This window comes from Bos javanicus, chromosome 8 (assembly GCF_032452875.1).
Source record: "Bos javanicus breed banteng chromosome 8, ARS-OSU_banteng_1.0, whole genome shotgun sequence".
Lineage (NCBI taxonomy): Eukaryota > Metazoa > Chordata > Mammalia > Artiodactyla > Bovidae > Bos > Bos javanicus.
Window position 1 is genome coordinate 79,815,056 of NC_083875.1, and position 20,847 is coordinate 79,835,902.

Below are 20,847 nucleotides of genomic sequence, written 5' to 3' on the forward strand. Positions count from 1 at the left end.
CAAAAAAGCAAGAGAGTTTTAGAAAAACATCTATTTCTTCTTTACTGACTATGCCAAAGCCTTTGACTGTGTGGGTCACAATAAACTGTGGGAAATTCTGAAAGAGATGGGAATACCACACCACCTGACCTGCCTCTTGAGAAACCTGTATGCAGGTCAGGAAGCAACAGTTAAAACTGGACATGGAACAACAGACTGGTTGCAAATAGGAAAAGGAGTACATCAAGGCTGTATATTGTCACCCTGCTTATTTAACTTCTATGCAGAGTACATCATGAGAAACGCTGGGCTGGAGGAAGCACAAGTTGGAGTCAAGATTTCCGGGAGAAATATCAATAACCTCAGATATGCAGATGACACCACCCTTATGGCAGAAAGTGAAGAAGAACTAAAGAGTCTCTTGATGAAAGTGAAAGAGGAGAGTGAAAAAGTTGGCTTAAAACTCAGCATTCAGAAAACTAAGATCATGGCATCCGGTCCCATCACTTCATGGGAAATAGATGGGGAAACAGTGGAAACAATGGCTGACTTTATTTTGGGGGGCTCCAAAAATCACTGCAGATGGTGATTGCAGCCATGAAATTAAAAGACGTTTACTCCTTGGAAGGAAAGTTTTGACCAACCTAGACAGCATATTCAAAAGCAGAGACATTACTTAGTCAACAAAGGTCCATCTAGTCCAGGTTATGGTTTTTCCAGTGGTCATGTATGGATGTGAGAGTTGGACTATGAGGAAAGCTGAGTGCTGAAGAATTGATCATTTTGAACTGTGGTGTTGAAGCTGACTCTTAAGAGTCCCTTGGACAGCAAGGAGATCCAACTAATCCATCCTAAAGGAGATCTGGGTGTTCACTGGAAGGACTGATGTTGAAGCTGAAACTCCAATATTTTCGCCACCTGATGCGAAGAGCTGACTCATTTGAAAAGACCCTGATGTTGGGAAAGATTGAAGGCTGGAGGAGAAGGGGACGACAGAGGATGAGATGGTTAGATGGCATCACCGACTCAATGGACATGAGTTTGGGTAAACTCTGGGATTTGGTGAGGGACTGGGAGGCCTGGCATGCTGTGGTTCATGGGGTTGCAAAGAGTCAGACACGACTGAGCGACTGACCTGAACTGAAATAACTGTAAAGAATCATCTGATGTTTTTGGAGAAACAATATAAATTTCTGTTTTATTATAATTCTTTTCTATATTCTCATCCTCAGTGTATTTAGTGAGTACCCATTATATGTCAACCACAGCTTTTAATGGTAGGGATACACCTTTATTCAAAATAGGCAAAGCTCTTGCCCTTATTCTATATTAGACACAAAGATGGATTTTTTTGTTTTTAAAATCTACTTTATTGAGGCTTGATTTGCACAAAGTAAAATGCACATGTTGTAAGTGTGTACTTCAATGAGCTTTTACAAGTGAATTCAGCCATATTACCACCATCATAATCAAGATACAGAATGTTTCCAACACCTCAAATCACCTAAAGTTAAGTCGCTCAGTCGTGTCCGACTCTTTGCGACCCCATGGACTGTAGCCTACCAGGCTCCTCCGTCCATGGGATTCTCCATGGCAAGAATACTGGAGTGGGTTGCCATTTCCTTCTCCAGGGAAATCAAATCAAATCACCTAGCCCTATTCCAATTAATCCCTCCTTGATACCCACCTCCACTTATGATGCTCACTGTTCTGTTTTGTTACGATGGATTACATGTCTCTTCTAGAATTTTATATAAATGCAATCATACTGTGTTGCTCATATTCTGATATCCTTTGCTCAGAATAATGTTTTCTGAGATTCATATATTTGCATGTTAAGTAGTCATTCTTGTTTGTCACTAATTACTATTCATTATATGGATAATTACATATCATTGTATGGGTATACCACAATTTGTTTTTCCAGTCATCAGTTGATGAACATTGGAGCTGCTTCCAGTTTTTGATCATTAAAAATAAAGCTGTGAAAATTAATGTACAAATTTTTGCATGGGCACATTTTCATTCCTAATTAAATACCTAGGAGTGGAATTGCTGGATCATGTAAATACATGATTAATTTTATAGTAAAAGATGGACTGTTTACCAAAAATTTTGTACCATTTGGGGTTCCCATCAGCAATATATGAGAGGTCCTGCTGATCCATATTGTCAACGTTTCTATCATATTTTACATTTTGGCCACCTTAACGGCTGTCTGTGTGTGTGCTCAGTCGTGTCCGACTCTGCAACCCCATGGACTGTAGGCCGCCAGGCTTCTCTGTCCATGTATTTCCAAGACTGGAATATCGGAGTAGGTTGCCATTTCGTCCTCCAGGGGATCTTCCCCACCTAGGGATCAAACTCCCATTTCCTGCATTGGCAGGAGGATATCAGAGCCACCTGGGATTACCTCTTAATGACTAATAGTGGTAAAGTTGTGTTTTGTTTCCTACCCGTTCTAGTCACTAATGTAACCCCACTTTAAAACCGATCATTTTATTAATTTTAGGAAAACGCTAAACCAAAGGTCTAAAAGAAAAAAAACAGCTTGATTCTGCTATTTTGTTTCCATTTTTCCTCTCGAAATCCCCAGACTTTCTAGGAAACATAAAACCGGTGTCAAGCTGCAGAGCTGGGGTCTTCATTCAAGGACCCAACCTCTAGGATCTGCGCACACTTGCATCCTTTCCTCATTCCTTCCTGTCACCTTTCTAAGAATTTCCCAGGTAGCCGTGCGGGGCGAGGAGGGGCGGGCTCTGGGGCCCCCAGGCTCCGCCCCTTGCTTGGAGCCACCCATTACCCAGGATGCGGCCGCAGGGTGGAGAAAGAATGTAGCTTCCGGTCTCGCGATCTGCTCTAATCCCGCGAGAAGAGATGGCCAACGGCCTAATGTTGGCGGTGGCGAGGAAGGGGGTGTGGCCGAGGAGCGGGAAGTCCTCAGGCGTGAGGGAGAGGAGGCGGGGTCGCGCGAACCAGGCGTGCGCATGCGCGCACGAGGCCGGTCGGGCAGGGCGGAGAGGGGAGGGGGCGCCGGCGGCGGCCGAGGAGGTGTCGTTATTTCAGCGGTCTGGACGGTGCGTGGCGGCGCGGGTGGCCACGAGAGAAGTAGGTAGGGACCGCGGTGTGCAGCCATTGAGACTTCCTTCCTCCCGTGCCTTAGAGCCACAGCCCCCTGCGCGTGTGGCGGACCCTGGGGAGGCCAGGTCACCCTGCGGCCCCGGCCCTCCCGCCGCGCTTCAGGTAGGAGCTTCGGGCTTACTCGTGCCCGCTCCCCGCCGAGGCCCTGCCCTTAGCCGGTGTTACCCGGGCGACGACCTGGTACCGGGCGTGCCCGTCCTCGCGCGCGACGACAGCCCTGTCCTTGCTTCCGTGCCCGTGGAGCTGGGGCCCGGCCGGGCTGACCAGTTTGGGGCGGGTCCCCTCTTTAGGTGCTCCCCCGCCCTGGGCCGGCGGTAAGCTCCCTCGCGCAATGCCCCCACCCCCACCCCCGAGACAGGCTGTGCGGGGGTCTGGCCGGCTCAGGAGAGGTTCTCCCTGTGAGCTCCGGGCAGGTGAGGGACCATCTTGACTTGAGTAGTTGCTGCATGGGGTCTTGGACTTCGAGAGGGGACCTTGAAGAGTGCCTTGGTTATGTGTGGCCAGTGTTAAAAGTTGGAACTCTGGAGGTGGTTCTTTTTGGGCCGCTGGTGGGATGGTTTGTGATTTTACTTCTCAAGTAGGCACACTGATTAGGAGTCCTGGTAGGTGATGGGCTATTTATTATTAAATGAGCAGCAGCAGTATTAGTTAACGTGAGATTTAATTGCATTAAGGTAGTTTTTCACAGAGCTATCCTCAAACTCAGAAGATCTCTGCTTCAACAGTTTAGTAAGAGTTTCATCCAATACTTAAACATAGTTTGCAAATACTCTTGCCCTGAAAGCTGCATCGTCTCTCTTAACGATAATATTAATTTTATAGGCGTAATGGTTATGAAAGCTTCTGTAGAAGATGATGATTCAGGATGGGAGCTCGGTATACCAGAAAAGATGGAAAAAAGCAACACAAACTGGGTGGACATAACCCAAGATTTTGAAGAAGCTTGTCGAGGTGAGTTTGAATTTTTGAATTAGAAGTTCAAAATTTGGGAAAGGGTATAATAAAAATGTGGATTGTGATCTTTAAACTATCTCAATAAATGGAAAAAATAATCAACATGTAAGTGTGGTTTATTGCGTTACCACACTTATTCATTCTCTATCCTCTGATTTTAACTTTCATTTAAAACCAGTTTTTATAGATATTGCATTAAATACAGATGTTGAGGCAGTTTCATCTGTTAACATTTTCTAACTTTAACAGGTCAGCTTGCACATAGCAATAATTTCAAATTGGAAATACAAATTCTGTCGCCCTAAAGATGGGAGTATTATTGTATATTTGAGGTTTGAAAATAATTGGATCATGTCATTCTCTGCTTGAGATCCTCCAGTGGCTTCCTGTTGCATGTAGAATAAAATTCACACTTGTTCCCTACGGCCTATATGATCTGGTGCTTGCCTCAGACCTTTTGTACCACTGCTCCATTAGGCTCATTATGTTAGTCATGAGGTCCTTATCTCATTAAATACACCAAGGTTGTGTCCATAGGTCTTCAGGTGGCTGGCTCCTTCCTGACCACTTAAATGTTACCATTCCAGTGAGCTCTCAAAACAGCCAACCTAAGCAGATTTATCCCCTCATTCTCTTCTGTCCAACTCCACCCTAGTTGAATCCCAGTTTATTTTCTTTGTAGTACTTATCTACTGTGAGAAACCATCATTTTCAATTATTGTTTACTGTTAGCCTTACCCACTCAAACAATAAGGTCTGTGAGTGCAGAAATTATCCTAGTACACAGAACAGTGCCTGGCACTTAATAAGTTCAGTAAATGCTTATGTATAAATGACTGGAGCGGAAAGAGCCTTGAAGAAGGAGAGAAGGAAAATAAGAGAAAAGAACAAATGGTAGAGGGCTTGAACTTTAAGAGGATGGGATGGGATCAAGAACATTGTAGAGAAATTAACCTCAGAGAATGAATGATAAGATGGTGAAGATTACACGTGTGTTTCTAAGTGGGCAGGGAGGAATGGTGGAGGGATTCACACATGATGGCTTCTATTTTCTTAGTGAACAGAGGGGTGGACTTTTAGTGAAGGTGTGTATTTAGAATAGTGCTCTTAAGAGAAGTAAAGACTTGGAACTGCAGATGAAAGGGAGCCAGGTGAATATAATCAGAGGCATAAATCATGTGCTTACTCTTCAACTGTTTTGAAATACATGTCCAGTTAAAGTACACCTAAGTGAGATAGTGGAAAAAACATTAGACTGAGAGTTGGGTGACTGCACATATATGTTTGTCTAAGGGAGAGAGAAATGTAAATTACAATGTAGCTTTTGTGCTCAGTGTTCTTCCACTAGTAAGTGGATCCCACCTATAATCTTACACTGATTTTAAGTGATGTGTATTAGAGGACTATCATTATGAACCTAAATAAGAAGGGTTTTATGAAGTAAATATGGCCTGAGTTACTTCCCTGGTGGCTTAGACAGTAAAGCGTCTGCCTGCAATGCAGGAGACCTCAGTTCGATCCTTGGGTTGGGAAGATACCCTGCAGAAGGAAATGGCAATCCACTCTAGTACTCTTGGCCTGGAAAATTCCATGGACTGAGGAGCCTGGTAGGCTACAGTCCATGGGGTCGCAAAGAGTTGGACACAACTGAGTGACTTCACTATCACGTGCCCTGAGTTGGCTGTGAAGGAGTGGTCAAGATTCTGTTAAGTGAATGTGAGGAAATTACTCTAAACTGAGATTTTTATGTTTAAGGAACAGTGAATAACTCTGCTTCTGGGAAGGAACCTTGAGTAGGACATGTGGTTTAATACCTTCTTCAGTGTTGATTGAGAGAGGGTGGCATTTTATTTTGTTACCAGCATCAAACTATCCTATTAATTCCCCCATAATTAGCCCTTGTACTGTCTCAGGTGGCTCAAATGAGAGGTATACTTCTTCCAACTAAAAAGTTGACATAGAATTAAACTTGAGTATGATTTTAGGACTAAAGGCTATTAGCAGTCTTTAGTCCATGGTATTAATAATTTGTTTAACTGTTGCAGTGGCTTCTCTTTGGTAATAGTGTGATGGCATTTGGCTTGACTTTTGTGATTCAGGGGGTGGTGGGGAGTACTGTAAAATACCCTGTCTACTGATGACAGCATTTTTCACGTACGTTTCTACTTATTCTTTTAGTGGCTCTCTAAAATCCTCAAATTCTAACTTTAATTATTTCTTTTATTTCCTATTGGTCAAATGGCACATTCCTACCACATTTCCTATAATTGACATTGAGTCTTTTTTTTCTTTTCCAAAGTATTTTGAATGTATAGTGCCATCACTATTTATGTAATATATGTAATATATCATTTGTCTAAATAACACCTCTGAGCTTTGCTTCTCTGGGAAATCTTGCCTAATTCAAACCATGTCATTTTGTTACCGTAAAGCCTTTGTTCTTTATTTCTATTTTGTTGTCTATACTTAGGCACTTTCTGAATTACAAAGTCACAACCTAGAAATTTCACTTAAACATAAAGATCATAAAAAATACACTGCTGCTGCAGCTTCTGACTGCAAGATTCCTTTCCACACTCGTTCTGGAGAGCCAGCAACCTCTCCTGGAATGATGACACCATCACTCGTCTAGAGCTCAGAGGTAATCCAGAGTCAGCTATCATAACTTTGATTCTTTTTAAATTCTAGTTTAGGAGGATATGGGCCCATCCTCTCACTTATTTTCTTTTCTCTTTGATCACTTAGTTCATTCTTCCATCAATCTTTATAACAGATTTCACTGTTTAGGTTGGCTTCCCTAGTGTCTCAGATGGTAAAGAATCTGCTTGCTATGCAGGAGACCTGCGTTTGATCTCTGGGTTGGGAAGATCCCCTTGAGAAGTAAATGGCAACATACTGCAGTATTTTTGCCTGGAGAATTCCATGGATGGGCATCCTGGCGGGCTGTAGTTAATGGGGTTGTGAAAAGTTGGACACAACTGAACAACTTAACACTTTTACTTTCATCACTGTTCAGGACTCCCCTTATCCATCCAGTTTCTTTAGGTCTTGCCTAGTACTTTCAGAAAACTTGTTGTTTTCGGTTCCCTCATTTAAAATCTAGGATGCTTTGGATGGGAGGGGAAGGAGGGGAGTTTGGGGGAGAATGGATACATGTATATTTGTGGCTGAGTCTCTTGCTGTTCACCTGAAACTATCACGATGTTGTAAATCGTCTACACCCCAATACAAAATGTTAAAAGAAAAAATCTAGGATGCTTAAGCCTCTTCTCTTTCTGTTCTGTCTTCTCGTACCCAGAACAATATGTTTGTTTGTAAGAATAAATGATATTCTAAGGCCATGTTTCTTCATATCCAGAGACTATCTGGATCTTGTACTTAAAAGTTTGAGAACCTGTGTTATATGTGAGTGATTGCCTGGAACCAGCAGAATTATGAACACAAGCACTGGTACTGTAGCAGTACTTGATTATGTTATCATCTGTTCGGTTTGGAATTTGTTTCTGTAATCTTCTAAACAGTCACAACAAACTGAAAGATTCTGAAAGAGATGGGAATACCAGACCACCTTACCTGCCTCCAAAGAAACCTGTATACAGGTCAAGAAGCAACAGTTAGAACTGGACATGGAACAACAGACTGGTTCAAAATTGGGAAAGGAGTACGTCAAAGCTATATGTTGTCACCTTGCTTATTTAACTTACATCATGCGAAATATCAGACTGGATGAAGCATAAACCGGAATCAAGATTGCAAGGAGACATACCAATAGCCTCAGATATGTAGATGACACCACCCTTATGGCTGAAAGTGAAGAACTAAAGAGCTTCTTAATGAAAGTTAAAGAGGAGAGTGAAAAAGTTGGCTTAAAACTCAACATTGAAAAAACTAAGGTCATAGAATCCGGTCTATCACTTCATGGCAAATAGATGGGGAAACAATGGAAACAGTGCAGATAGTGACTGCAGCCATGAAATTAAAAGAGGCTTGCTCCTTGGAAGAAACAGACATTACTTTGCTGACAAAGGTCCATGTAGTCAAAGCTATGGTTTTTCCAGTAGTCATGTATGGATGTCAGAGTTGAACCATAAAGAAAGCTGAGTGCCAAAGAATTGATGCTTTTGAACTGTTGTGTTGGAGAAGAGGAGATCCAACCTGTCAATCCTAAATGAAATCAGTCTTGAATATTCATTGTAAGGACTGATGCTGAAGCTGAAGCTCCAATACTTCGTCCACCTGATGTGAAGAACTGACTCACGAGAAAAGACCCTGATGCTGGGAAAGATAGAAGGCAGGAGAAGAAGAAAACGACAGGATGAGATGGATGGTATCACCAACTTGGACATTAGTTTGAGCAAGCTCCAGGAATTGGTGATGGACAGGAAAGCCTGGTGTGCTGCAGTCCATGGGGTTGCAAAGAGTCAGACACGACTGAGTGACTAAACTGAACTGATTATTTTAAAAAGATTGCCATTGAACTGATTACATAGCATTTAACAATTATTATAAAAGAAGTATAGATTTTTGATAAAACTTTAATGGACTTTCACTCCACTCCCTCAATTCATGAACCCTGGTTTCAGAATCATTATTCTATGTGTTTGCTGCTTGTTGGAACCATTTAATTCTAGGAGAAAAAAGTTGAACAGAAATTCTCCTGGTGAAAGATCAGGGCAGCCTATAAAATATTTCTGAAGTGATTTTGGTTTGGGAAATGAATTATGTTTTCTGTGTTCCATACTATTAAGAATGTGTTTAGTGGTGGGTCATGGGTTTGCTGAGCAGCACTGGTAATTGTGGAGCACTCTTGTTCTCCACCAGGGGTGATTTTTGCCCTGGAGGGGACATTTGCCAACGTCTTGAGACATGCTTGGTTAGTCACATAACCCACTCCAGTATTCTTGCCTGGAAAATTCCATGGACAGAGGAACCTGGCAGGCTGCAATCCATGGGGTCACACAGCGTTGGGTATGACTGAGCACAGCATCACACAGCACAACTAGTGCGTACACATTAAGGATGCGGCTAATCATGTGATGCACAGAATAGCCCCACAGAAAAGTAATTTTCTGCCCAAAGTACCAACAGTGCCGCTTAGTTCACTCTGTTTAGATTACTTTCAAGAATATTTAGCTATTTAATCTCTTTGACGTTGGATTTTTTAAAGGAAAGGAGCCTATGGATGTCATAAGACCAACAACTAGCATTTAAATAGCACGCAGTAGAAAGGAATGGGAGCTTTGTTGCATTTTAAAGGCTCTTTTTACTAGATTTCCCTGTTAATCTTGTATTGCGTATCCTGCTTTATGTTAGGAGCCTTGGTCAATAGAAAAGATGTCCTCAGAAGTCACCACTTTCCCCCTTTTAACTGGTTATTTTAGTAATCATGATCCTAAATAGCATGCTTTTATTGCTATTTCTTGATACCCCCATTCCCCTTTGGGCATTGTGGATTTCACACCCCCCCACCCCATGTAGTTATAGCTATGCAAATATTATTCATAGCTGAGCCAAAAAGTAAAATTGTTCCTTTTCCCTTCCTACCCAGTTCTGTTTTATGCAAAAAGTGTTTGCTCAAAAGATATGTACTTTCATTAATTGTACTTTATGCTCTTCATCAATTGTCTGAATCATCTAACACATTTAGACATCCTATTGTTTTAATTCACCATAAAGAAATTTCTTTTCAAGCCTCTTACTTCTCTCCAGTCTGGATATCTTGTCTTTTATACCTGGTATAATCCTGCTGCTGCTGCTAAGTCACTTCAGTTGTGTCTGACTCTGTGCAACCCCAGAGACGGCAGCCCACCAGGCTCCCCCGTCCCTGGGATTCTCCAGGGAAGAACACTGGAGTGGGTTGCCATTTCCTTCTCCAATGCATGAAAGTGAAAAGTGAAAGTGAAGTCACTCAGTCGTGTCTGACTCTTAGCGACCCCATGGACTGCAGCCTACCAGGCTCCTCTGTCCATGGGATTTTCCAGGCAAGAGTCCTGGCGTGGGGTGCCATTGCCTTCTCCGGTATAATCCTGAGATCTTGCTTAATCATCACCCTGGCGTTTGTTACTTTTCTCCCTGGTTTTGATTAGATAACCTTTATTATCTTCCTGAGTAAAGCACATGAGAGATACAGTTTTTTGAGGCTCTGAATGTCTGAAATGCCTTTGTTCTCTTCTTCCACTTTATTGATAATACATCTGGGAGTGTGTGAGAATTTTGAGGGCATTGCTCAAATGTCTGATACTCTGATTACTGAACTTTCGTATGTAACCTTTTAGAATCTCCTTTTTGTTTCTCATGTCCAGAGCTTTCACAGTGGTGTGCTTTGTTTGATAACGCTTGAGCGCTTTCACTCTGATTTTTCAGTTCTGGGGAATTTTCTTGGATTACTTTATTTCTTGTTTTTTCCGTATTCATTTTATGGAGTACTTACTTTTTGCAGTTAAATGCTCTACCACTGAGCTATAGCCCCTAGTATTTACTTTTTGGATATTGGAAGATCTGTTTATTTAATACTTTGTTGCCTGTTTTCCGTCTCTTTGTAGTTTTCCTCAATGCTATGGAGGAATGTGTTCCCCCTGCCCCCAAATCATGTGTTGAAACCTAATGCCCACACACACTAGGGTGGTATTAAGAAGTGGAGCCTTTGGGAGGTACTTAGGTCATCAAAGTGGAACCCACATGACTGGGATTAATACTCCTGAGAAAGAGACACCACAGAGCCTTCCTGGTCCCTTGCACCATATGTTCAGTTCAGTTGCTCAGTCATGTCTGACTCTTTGCGATCCCATGGATTGCAGCATGCCAGGCCTCCCTGTCCATCACCAACTCCCAGAGTTTACTCAAACTCATGTCCGTTGAGTCGGTGGTGCCATCAAGCCATCTCACCCTCTGTTGTCCCCTTGTCCCACCTTCAATCTTCCACAGCATCAGGGTCTTTTCCAGTGAGTCAGTTCTTCACATCAAGTGGCCAAAGTATTGGAGTTTCAGCTTCAGCCTTCCAATGAACATTCAGGACTGATTTCAATTCTTTGACGCTCAGCTTTCTTTATAGTCCAACTCTCATATCCATACATGACTATTGGAAAAACCATAGCTTTGAGTAGACGGACCTTTGTTGGCAAAGTAATGTCTCTGCCTTTTAATATGCTGTTTAGGTTGGTCATAGCTTTTCTGCCAAGGAGCAAGCGTCTTTTAATTTCATGGTTGTGGTCACCATCTGCAGTGATTTTGGAGCCCCCCAAAATAAAGTCAGTCACTGTTTCCACTGTTTCCCCATCTCTTTGCCATGAAGTGATGGGACCGGATACCATGATCTTTGTTTCCTGAATGTTGAGCTTTAAGTCAACTTTTTCACTCTCCTCTTTCACTTTCATCAAGAGCCTCTTTAGTTCTTCTTTGCTTTCTGCCATAGGGTGGTGTCATCTGCATATCTGAGGTTATTGAGATTTCTCCCAACAATCTTGATTCCAGCTTGTGCTTCATCCCACCCAGTGTTTCTCATGATGTACTCTGCATATAAGTTGAATAAGCACGGTGACAGTATACAGCCTTGACGTACTCCTCTCCGTATTTGAAACCAGTCTTGTTCCATGTTCAGTTCTAACTGTTGCTTCCTGACCTGCCTACAGATTTCTCAAGAGGCAGGTCAGGTGATCTGATATTCCCATCTCTCAAGAATTTTCCACAGTTTATTGTGATCCACACAGTTAAAGGCTTTGGCATAGTCAATAAAGCAGAAATAGATGTTTTTCTGGAACTCTCTTGCTTTTTTGATGATCCAGTGGATGTTGTCAGTTTGATCTCTGGTTCCTCTGCCTTTTCTAAATCCAGCTTGAACATCTGGAAGTTCACGGTTCACGTACTGTTGAAGCCTGACTTGGAGAATTTTGAGCATTACTTTACTAGCGTGTGAAATGAGTGCCAATTGTGTGGTAGTTTGAGTATCCTTTGGCATTGCCTTTCTTAGGAATTGGAATGAAAACTGACCTTTTCCAGTCCTGTGGCCACTGCTGAGTTTTCCAAATTTGCTGGCATATTGAGTGCAGCACTTTCACAGCATCATCTTTTAGGATTTGAAATAACTCAACTGGAATTCCATCACCTCCACTAGCTTTGTTCATAGTGATGCTTTCTAAGGCCCACTTGACTTCGAATTCCAGGATGTGGCTTTAGGTGAGTGATCATTCCATCGTGATTATCTGAATCATGAAGATCTTTTTTGCATAGTTCTTCTGTGTATTCTTGCCACCTCTTAATATGTTCTGCTTCTGTTAGGTCCATACCATTTCTGTCTTTTATCAAGCCCATCTTTGCGTGAAATGTTCCCTTGGTATCTCTTAATTTTCTTGAAGAGATCTCTAGTCTTTCCCATTCTATTGTTTTCCTCTATTTCTTTGCATTGATTGCTGAGGAAGGCTTTCTTATCTTTCCTTGCTGTTCTTTGGAACTCTGCATTCAAATGGGTATATCTTTCCTGTTCTCCTTTGCCTTTGCTTCTCTACCATGTGAAGTTAAAAAGAAGGCCGTTTAGGAAGTGGGCCCTTTCCAGACACTGAGTCTGCTGGTTCCCTGATTTTGAACTTCCCACAGTTGAGAACCATGAGAAATAAAATTTGTTGTTAATGGGTCACCCAATATATGGTATTTTGGTTATAGCAGCTGAATGGAGTTAAAAGACTTTGAATTTAATTTTTTTTTCCCGCTGTAATGTTTTTAATTTCTACTGTTCCGCTCCCCCCCCCCCCCCCCGAATATCTCTCTCTCTTTTTTTGAATATCTCTTTTTAAATAAAAGTAAAATTTCCTGGTTTTGTTTCAGGGTTGAACTATTTTATCTCTAAGGATAATAGTATTTCCTTTGAAATTTTGCCTACATAGTGTCTTTCTTCCAACTTGCCTTTTTAAGTTTATTTTCTTGGTTTCTATCTTCTGTGTTAGAGGATTACTTCAGGTATCTGAGAATCCTTTGTTGCCTCAGGGACCAAAAAGCCAACTTGAATTTTTGAGCAGGACTCTTCTGCTGTGCATGTCAATGTCAGGTGATCTGACTTGGTTTTTGTGTTGGAGAACCCATGGTGTCAGTTACATAGCTCCTTCCTCTTCGAAAGATTATATTCTGTAGATAAAATTCGTCTGCTTGAGGTTCGACATTTGACTGCACGTTAAATAGGGGAAGAAGTCTGGAGTTGTCATGTATTCACTTAATGCCCCTTCTTTCCAGTACTGAACCCTAGCCTTCAAATAACCTGTCCGGGAGATTTTTTGGTTTGCCCCTTTCAAGGAAAATCTTCAGTATTACCCAAGGTGAGGGGAGGGGTAGTTATCCTGATCTGTACATTAGGGCAGGGCTTTGGGCTGTCTGATGGCTCAATTCTCCACATTTCAGCCTGTCTTTATCCTCACTTTCAAAGATGATTGATAAATCAGATTGATTTTGGCTTTCTCCACTGCTGGTAGCTCAGATGGTAAAGGATCTGCTTGCAGTGCGGGAGACCTCAGTTTGATCCCTGTATCAGAAGATCCCCTGGAGAAGGGAATGGCAACCCACAGTATTCTTGCCTAGAGAATTCCATGGGCAGAGGAGCCTGGTGGGCCATAGTCCATGGGGTAGCAAAGAGTCCGACATGACTGAATGACTCAAGCTTCACACTTCACTGCTGCTATTATTTTTCTCGAGTTTGCTAAGAAATTACTTGTGTGTCTTTTTCCTAGTTTCCCTAATTTCGTTGTATTATTTTTGCAACAACTAGTTTTTCTCTTCCTTAAGGTTCATAGTTTTCTTAAAAAATATTTTTTTTCACCTTAATTATTGAAATAAAATTTAAGGAGGGAATTAAACGTTGTTGCATGTGTTCAGTTGGCCACCTTTATCCCAGAGGTAAACTTTAATTCATCTGTTAATTATTACTGTATAATGGTACTGGAGTCCAGCTGTGTCATAGATTCAATAGGGCCTTCATAGTGAAGAAAGCAGCAAATTTAACCATCATTCATAATGTTATGTGTAGACATATTTAGAGATCTGTAACTTCAGTGTACAAATTATGTTCTCATTTGTAAGATGGTAAAATATCAAATAGTTGCATGTTTTTCTCATCCTGTTAGATTACTTTTTTCCAGGAGAATGAATATATGCTTCAAGTGCTTAGCACTACTGCAAATCCATACTCCAGGTACAAGTTATAGTTCATTGTTCATTTCCAAGGCAAAAGGGAGGATGTCCTAAGGAACTTTACGGAGTCATCTAGTAAAACCCTTCATTTTTCAGATGATGAACTCAGTGTCCAGAGTGATCTACTTGCTCCTAGTTCTCTGGAGTGTTCAGTGAAACTGGTACCCACATCTACTCTAAAGTTTATGATAAATTATTATAGCAGTTCTCAAATTTTTTGGCATCAGTTCTACTTTACATTCCTAAAGAATCCACCTGCCAATGCAAGAGACACAAGTTCAATCCTGGGTCAGAAGCAGTCCCCTGGAGAGAGGAATGGCTATTCACTGTAGTATTTTTGCATGGAAAATCCATGGACAGAGGAATCTGGTGGGATACAGTCCACAGGGTTGCAAAGAGTTGGACATGACTGAGCATGCAAGCACATGGGCTTTTTTAAGTGTTGTTTATGTGTGCTATATGTATATTGATGTTTATTAGAATTTGAAGCTGAGAAAATTTTAAAATATTTATTTGAAAATGATAATAAACCCTTTGCTTGTCAGCATAACATTTTAAAAATGAAAAATGTATTTTTCAAAACAGGACAACTTTGAAGAGTGGATATGCCACTATATACTATTTTCAAGTATACTTTTGAAAATCTCTGATGTAGGCATAATAGAGGGCACCTGAATTCCATAGCGGCTTCTCATTCAATCTGTTGCCACATGTTGTTTTGGTTGAAACATTAGAAGTAAATCTGGCCTCACAAAATGTGTAGTTAAAAGATTAGGGAACTTTTTAGGTAATTTGCTACTACACCAAAACTTTTAACAGGTGATAGTTTCTTAAAGATTAGTTTGCAGTGTGCAGTCTGAAAGCCTATCAGTGGACCTTTCATGCTCTGTTACATAAAGTATATTGGTCTGTCTGGAACTTTGGATCTTTTATCCATGCCTAATTTTGTGACATGCATTATCATTTGCAAAATATTGGTTTAGTGAGTTAAGCACATCTTCCAGGTGTTGACACACTTCATTATATAATATTAAACAAATTTGTTAATAATATCAGCACCAGTATAATCAGGAAAGCCTTTTTAAGTATTGGGACACTGTCGAGTTCATAGCAGCCGATATGTGTTTTCCAGAGTTCTGATTTTTTTTTTTGAAAGTTCAAATTTTGTCATTGGCAATAAATCTTATTGGTTATTTTCTTAAAGTGACAGACTCTTATTTTTTTAAAAAAACCTGCTATATTGTCAAGTTCAAATGACTATAACTTGTCATGTTCTTTCCAGTAAAAGTGGTGTTCCATGATAACTATGTAAGAGCTTTTCTTTGAGACAGTCTCTTACTTTGGTAAGCAGAGGAAGTGTTTACATATGCTTCCTGTTTATCAAATAGAATATTAAAAAGATGTACTCAAGAGATTGAAATTTAATTAGGTATATCAGGACCAGCCCTAGGATGAAATGACTGAGGCATATAGGGTACAAAACTTAAGGTACTATCTGAAAGTACCTCGTTAAATTTTGCACCCTACATGCCTCACTTGCACTTTGGTCCTTGCCCTGAGATTAATAATTTTTACTGTCTCCATCAAAGACTTGTTAAGTGAAAGTGCATGAAAATGAAGAATACGCTGTTTTGCTAGGGACCACTATCTTGATTTGTGCTGAAACTACAGTTCTGCCCTTTTTCTCTTTACACTGTTGTTTTTGCATCATCATTGGAAATGTCAGCACAATGAAAAAAAAACTTTTAGTATTATTACAAAAGTAACTTTAACATTGGGCTTCCCTGGTGGTCCAGGGATAAAGAATCTGCCTGCCAGTGCAGGAGACACGGCTTTGATTCCTGGGTCAGGAAGATCCCTGGAGAGGGAAATGACAACCCACACCAGTTTCCTTGCCTGAAAAAGTCCGTGGGCAGAGGAGCCTGGCGGCCTGCAGTCCAGAGGGTCATAAAAGCATCAGACATGACTTCAAGACTAAACAAAAACAACAACTTTAATGTCACAGACTCCTGGGTTCTCAGACCATCTTTGAGAACTGTTGTATGTTCTGCTTTATTGTAATAAATGTTTCTCATTGGTTTATTTGTTTTGGTACATGAAAGTGTTAGTTGCTCAATTGTGTCTGACTCTGTGACCCCCACGGACTGTAGCCCACCAGGTTCCTCTGTTCATGGGGTTTTCTAGGCAAGAATACTGGAGTGGGTTGCCATTTCCTTCTCCAGGGGATTTTTCCCAATCCAGGGATCAAACCTGCGTCTCCTGTGTCTGCTGCATTGCGGATAGATTCTTTACCCACGTGAGCCATTGGGGAAGGTTCATGAAACTTTAAAAACCAAATGTTACTGAACTTATAATAAACTAGGGGGATTAGTAAAATTCTGAGAACTGCTTGTTTATATCTTCCACAGGATTTGACCATCAACATTTAAGCTCCTTAAAAATGATACAGAGGTAGTTCTCATCCTCCTTGCACACTGAAATCATCTGGAGTCCTTTAAAACCACTGTGTAGGTCCCACTCTTAGAATTTAATTAGTTTGGGATGCTGATTGGACATTAGGATTTTCAGAAGCTCTCCAATTTATACTGATATGAGGCAAGGTTGAGAACAGCTGCTTTACAGGGGATAAACATTCTTGATCAGCTGTTTACTCAAGTGCTTTCTACCTTATTTAAATCAAGTGTGATTTTAAAAAATGGTTTTTGAACTTCCCTGGTGGTCCAGTGGTTAAGACTCTGCAGTTACACTGCAAAGGGTGTGGGTTTAATCTGTGGTTGGAGGACTGAGATCACCCTGTAAGCCATGCAGAGCAGCCAAAAGAAAAAATAGTCTTGACAGTGCTCCTGGGACAAAGAGAGATTAGATTATGATGCCAAGTGGTTTAAAAACAACTTGAAAAATAGCTTAGAGTTCTGTGGAAAAGTTTATATAGGGATAAATATATTAGCGATTTTTTTTTAATGAGTCTGATAATTCTGATTGTATTATTGTGGCCTGTGATGGGTGGGTCACTTACTAGATTCTCAGAAGTTCAATTTATAGTTACTATTTAAATATTCACTGCATAGAAGACATTATATTAGTAATTGAGTAGAATAATATGACAATTTTTTAGAAAATGAAGTATAAAGGACTCTAAGCACATTTTCCAGGTGCTAATATTTTGTTTCATTTTTTTTCTTAGAATTAACAGTTAAATATAAATATGGTATTATTCAAAAGATTTTTCTCTTTGTTTCTTTTAGAATTAAAGTTGGGAGAACTGCTTCATGATAAGCTGTAAGTATTTGTATCCTTTGAAGTAGTGTAGTGTAATATTCTACTTTGTCTTGTGTGCAGTAGTATTCCTTGAAGTCTGAGTAAATTTACCTTTCAAAGCTGTAAGTATAACACTAATTATATATTTTTTAACCTTGGTGAACTCTTTTGAGACAGCTGACTTTAGTTGTGATGGGAAGAGGTTGTACCTAGTGAAACTGTGACTTCTGGTCCTTTCCTTGAGAGTAGATGTACAGGATGTGAAATTTATTGAGAAAAGCTATTGGTTGCATTCACAACAAACTGTGGAAAATTCTTAAAGAGATGGGAATACCAGACCACCTTACCTGCCTTCTGAGAAATCTGAATGCAGATCAAGAAGCAACAGTTAGAACTGGACATGGAGCAACAGACTGCTTCCAAATTGGGAAAGGAGTACGTCAAGGCTGTATATTGTCACCCTGCTTATTTAACTTATATGCTGTGTACATCATGAAAAATGCTGGACTGGATGAAGCACAAGCTGGAATCAAGATTGCCGGGAGAAATATCAATAACCTCAGATATGCAGATAACACCACCCTTTCGGCAGAAAGCGAAAAAGAACTAAATAGGCTTTTGATGAAAGTGAAAGAGGAGAGTGAAAAAGTTGACTTAAAGCTCAACATTCAGAAAACTTAAGATCATGGCATCCGGTCCCATCACTTCATGGCAAATAGATGGGGAAACAATGGAAACAGTGACAGACTTTATTTTGGGGGGCTCCAAAATCACTGCAGATGTTGAGTGCAGCCATGAAATTAAAAGACGCTTGCTCCTTGGAAGAAAAGTTATGACTAACCTAGACAGTGTATTAAAAAGCAGAGACGTTACTTTGCCAACAAAGGTCCATCTACTCAAAGCTGTGGTTTTTCCAGTAGTCATGTATGGATATGAGAGTTGGACTATAAAGAAAGCTGAACGCCAAAGAATTGATGCTTTTGAACTGTGGTGTTGGAGCAGACTCTTGAGAGTCCCTTGGACAGCAAGGAGATCCAACCAGTCCATCCTAAAGGAAATCAGTACTGAATAGTCATTGGAAGGACTGATGACGAAGCTGAAATTCCACTACTCTGGCCACCTGATGTGAAAAACTGACTCATTGGAAAAGACCCTGATGCTGGGAAAGATTGAAGATGGGAGGAGAAGGAGATGTTAGAGGATAAGATGGTTGGATGGCATCACGGACTCAATGGACATGAGTTTGAGTAAACTCTGGGAGTTGGTGATGGATGGGGAGACCTGGCATGCTGCAGTCCCTGGGGTCACAAAGAGTCAGACACAAAGTGACTGAATTGAATTGATTGGTTGCATGTTATATGTGACAGGCTGGTTGATGACCAGAAACAGATGAGTAAATGCCTAGATAAAAGTAGATTGAGAATCCCTAGGTAAATGAAAGGAAATGCCTAATTATATGTATACTCCCATAGCCACTGTTTCATACTGCTATGGCCAGACTCAATTTTCAAGGTTGGAGGTATGAAATTTTAAATCAGTAAGTGGACAAGATTGGATATTTGGTTAGGAGAAGTAGAATTTGAAATTTAGTTCTTCTAAGACTTTAGTGATATCAGTGTCATCTGAAAGAGTTTTTAAAACATAGGTTGCTGGGACCCGCCCCCAGAGTTCCTTATTTAGTAGGTCTAGTGTGGGATCACAGAAGTTGCATTTCTGACAAGTTCCCAGGTGAGATTGATGCTGCTGATCTAGGGACCACACTTTGAGAACATCATTATTTGATGCCACTGGCAGTTATAGGAAGGATGTAATGAAATCAGACCATAAGCTAGTTCAGGAAGGAACGTGACTGCTGACTGTGGAATAGCATTTGAGAAGGATCACAAGAGGAACATGATCCTTTTCGTTTCCCCAGGGTTTTAGTCATTGAGCCCAGGGATCATGATTACCAGCAGCCTACCATGACCATCTCTTAAAATTGTATCCTTTTAATCCATATCGTCTTTTAAGTGTCATTTCCACCCCCTAGCATGTACAGTCTTCTAGCCTTCTATGTAATCTACCTATGTAATTTACTTTCTTGTTGTCCGTTTTCTGCCACTAGAATGTGAGCTTCAGGAAGTGGTCAGATTTGTTTTCCTCCCTCATGTATCTCAAGTGCCTAGAACAGTGCCTTGCAGGTAGTAGTAGGCACTGAGCATTTGTTGAATGAATGGAATAGCTAACTTGTTGCTATTATAGTTTCTATGGCAGTGTTACTAATTAGACAGATATCTTATTGATCTAGGGTTTTAATTGTGCCCATAACAACTTTTCTTCAGTTGTTTTCGTATAGTAATAAATGGATACTTTGTATTTTAACAGATTTAAACATTAGGGATGAAGCAAAACTTCCCATGATACCTTTTCCCCCACACAGTCTCCGCTCCTTGTCTGGAGATAGTCATTGTTATAAAACTATGTTATATATATATATATATATGTTAGTTGTAAATGGGGATATACGGAGCAGTATTCAACTATGCAGTTTTATGTAAAGGGCTCCAGCATCTGCCAAGGTGTCTGGAGCCAATCCACTGTGGATAGAAGGGGTCGACTGTATTGTACTGCAGATTTCTTTCCCATTCACTATATCCTAGAGTTCTTTCCATTTTAGTATGTAATAGTTCTGCCTTGTTCATTTTAAAATTGCTTTTTATTTTATAAAATGACTATGATAATTTGTTCATGGTGTCCCTATTGTTGGACTTTCAGATTGCAGCATTTATTGGTAGCATGGGAAAATTGAAAAATTAAGTGTGAATTTAGTTTATACAACTGCTTTATACATATACATGTGCAGATAATTTTGAAGACAGAAGCCTAGAAATCAAATGAATGGATTTTAATGGAGTCAGCCAAATTTCCCTCACAAAAGGCTTTATCAGTTTACACACCAACAGTATATGAGAGTATGCTTGCTTTTTAAAATTTTCCTTACTCCTCCCCCCAAAAAACCATCATTTTGTTTTGCATTACTTGATTACATTTTAATTTTTATTCATATCAGTAGTTTATATTTTCTCTTTTAATTGTTCATTTATGTCCTTTGCCTACTTTTCTTCTGATTATTTGCCTTTTCATATTTTTATGAGTTGGGCTTCCCATGTGGCTCAGTGGTAAAGAATCCACCAGCCAATGTGGAAGATACAAGTTCGATCCCTGGGTCAGCAAGACCCACTGGAGAAAGAAATGGCAACGCACTTCTGTATTCTTGCCTGGGAAATCTCATAGACAGAAGAGCCTGGCAGGTTGTAGTTGATGGGGTTGCAGAAGAGTCAAACATGACTTAGTAACTAAAACAAC

At 40.5% G+C, this 20,847-nt stretch overlaps 1 protein-coding gene across 8 annotated transcripts in view; it reads left to right on the top strand.

Annotated features, from left to right (window-relative positions):
* Nucleotides 1-2,955: 2,955 nt before the first annotated feature.
* Nucleotides 2,956-20,847, top strand: part of NAA35 (N-alpha-acetyltransferase 35, NatC auxiliary subunit) — an 88,033-nt gene continuing 70,141 nt past the window's right edge. The window contains exons 1-4 of one of the 8 annotated variants that reach the window (XR_009738140.1): nucleotides 2,959-3,056; nucleotides 3,143-3,222; nucleotides 3,943-4,071; nucleotides 17,490-17,523. Coding sequence is in view for 6 of the 8 variants with exons in the window: in XM_061426065.1 (XP_061282049.1) it covers nucleotides 2,967-3,087; nucleotides 3,943-4,071; nucleotides 17,490-17,523 (284 nt within the window). In the remaining 2 variants the exon portion in view is untranslated. Of the gene's footprint in view, nucleotides 3,092-3,142; nucleotides 3,223-3,339; nucleotides 3,435-3,455; nucleotides 3,534-3,942; nucleotides 4,072-17,489; nucleotides 17,524-20,847 lie in introns of those variants that run through there. The other 7 variants (XM_061426063.1, XM_061426064.1, XM_061426065.1 and 4 more) reach the window with 7 other exon arrangements.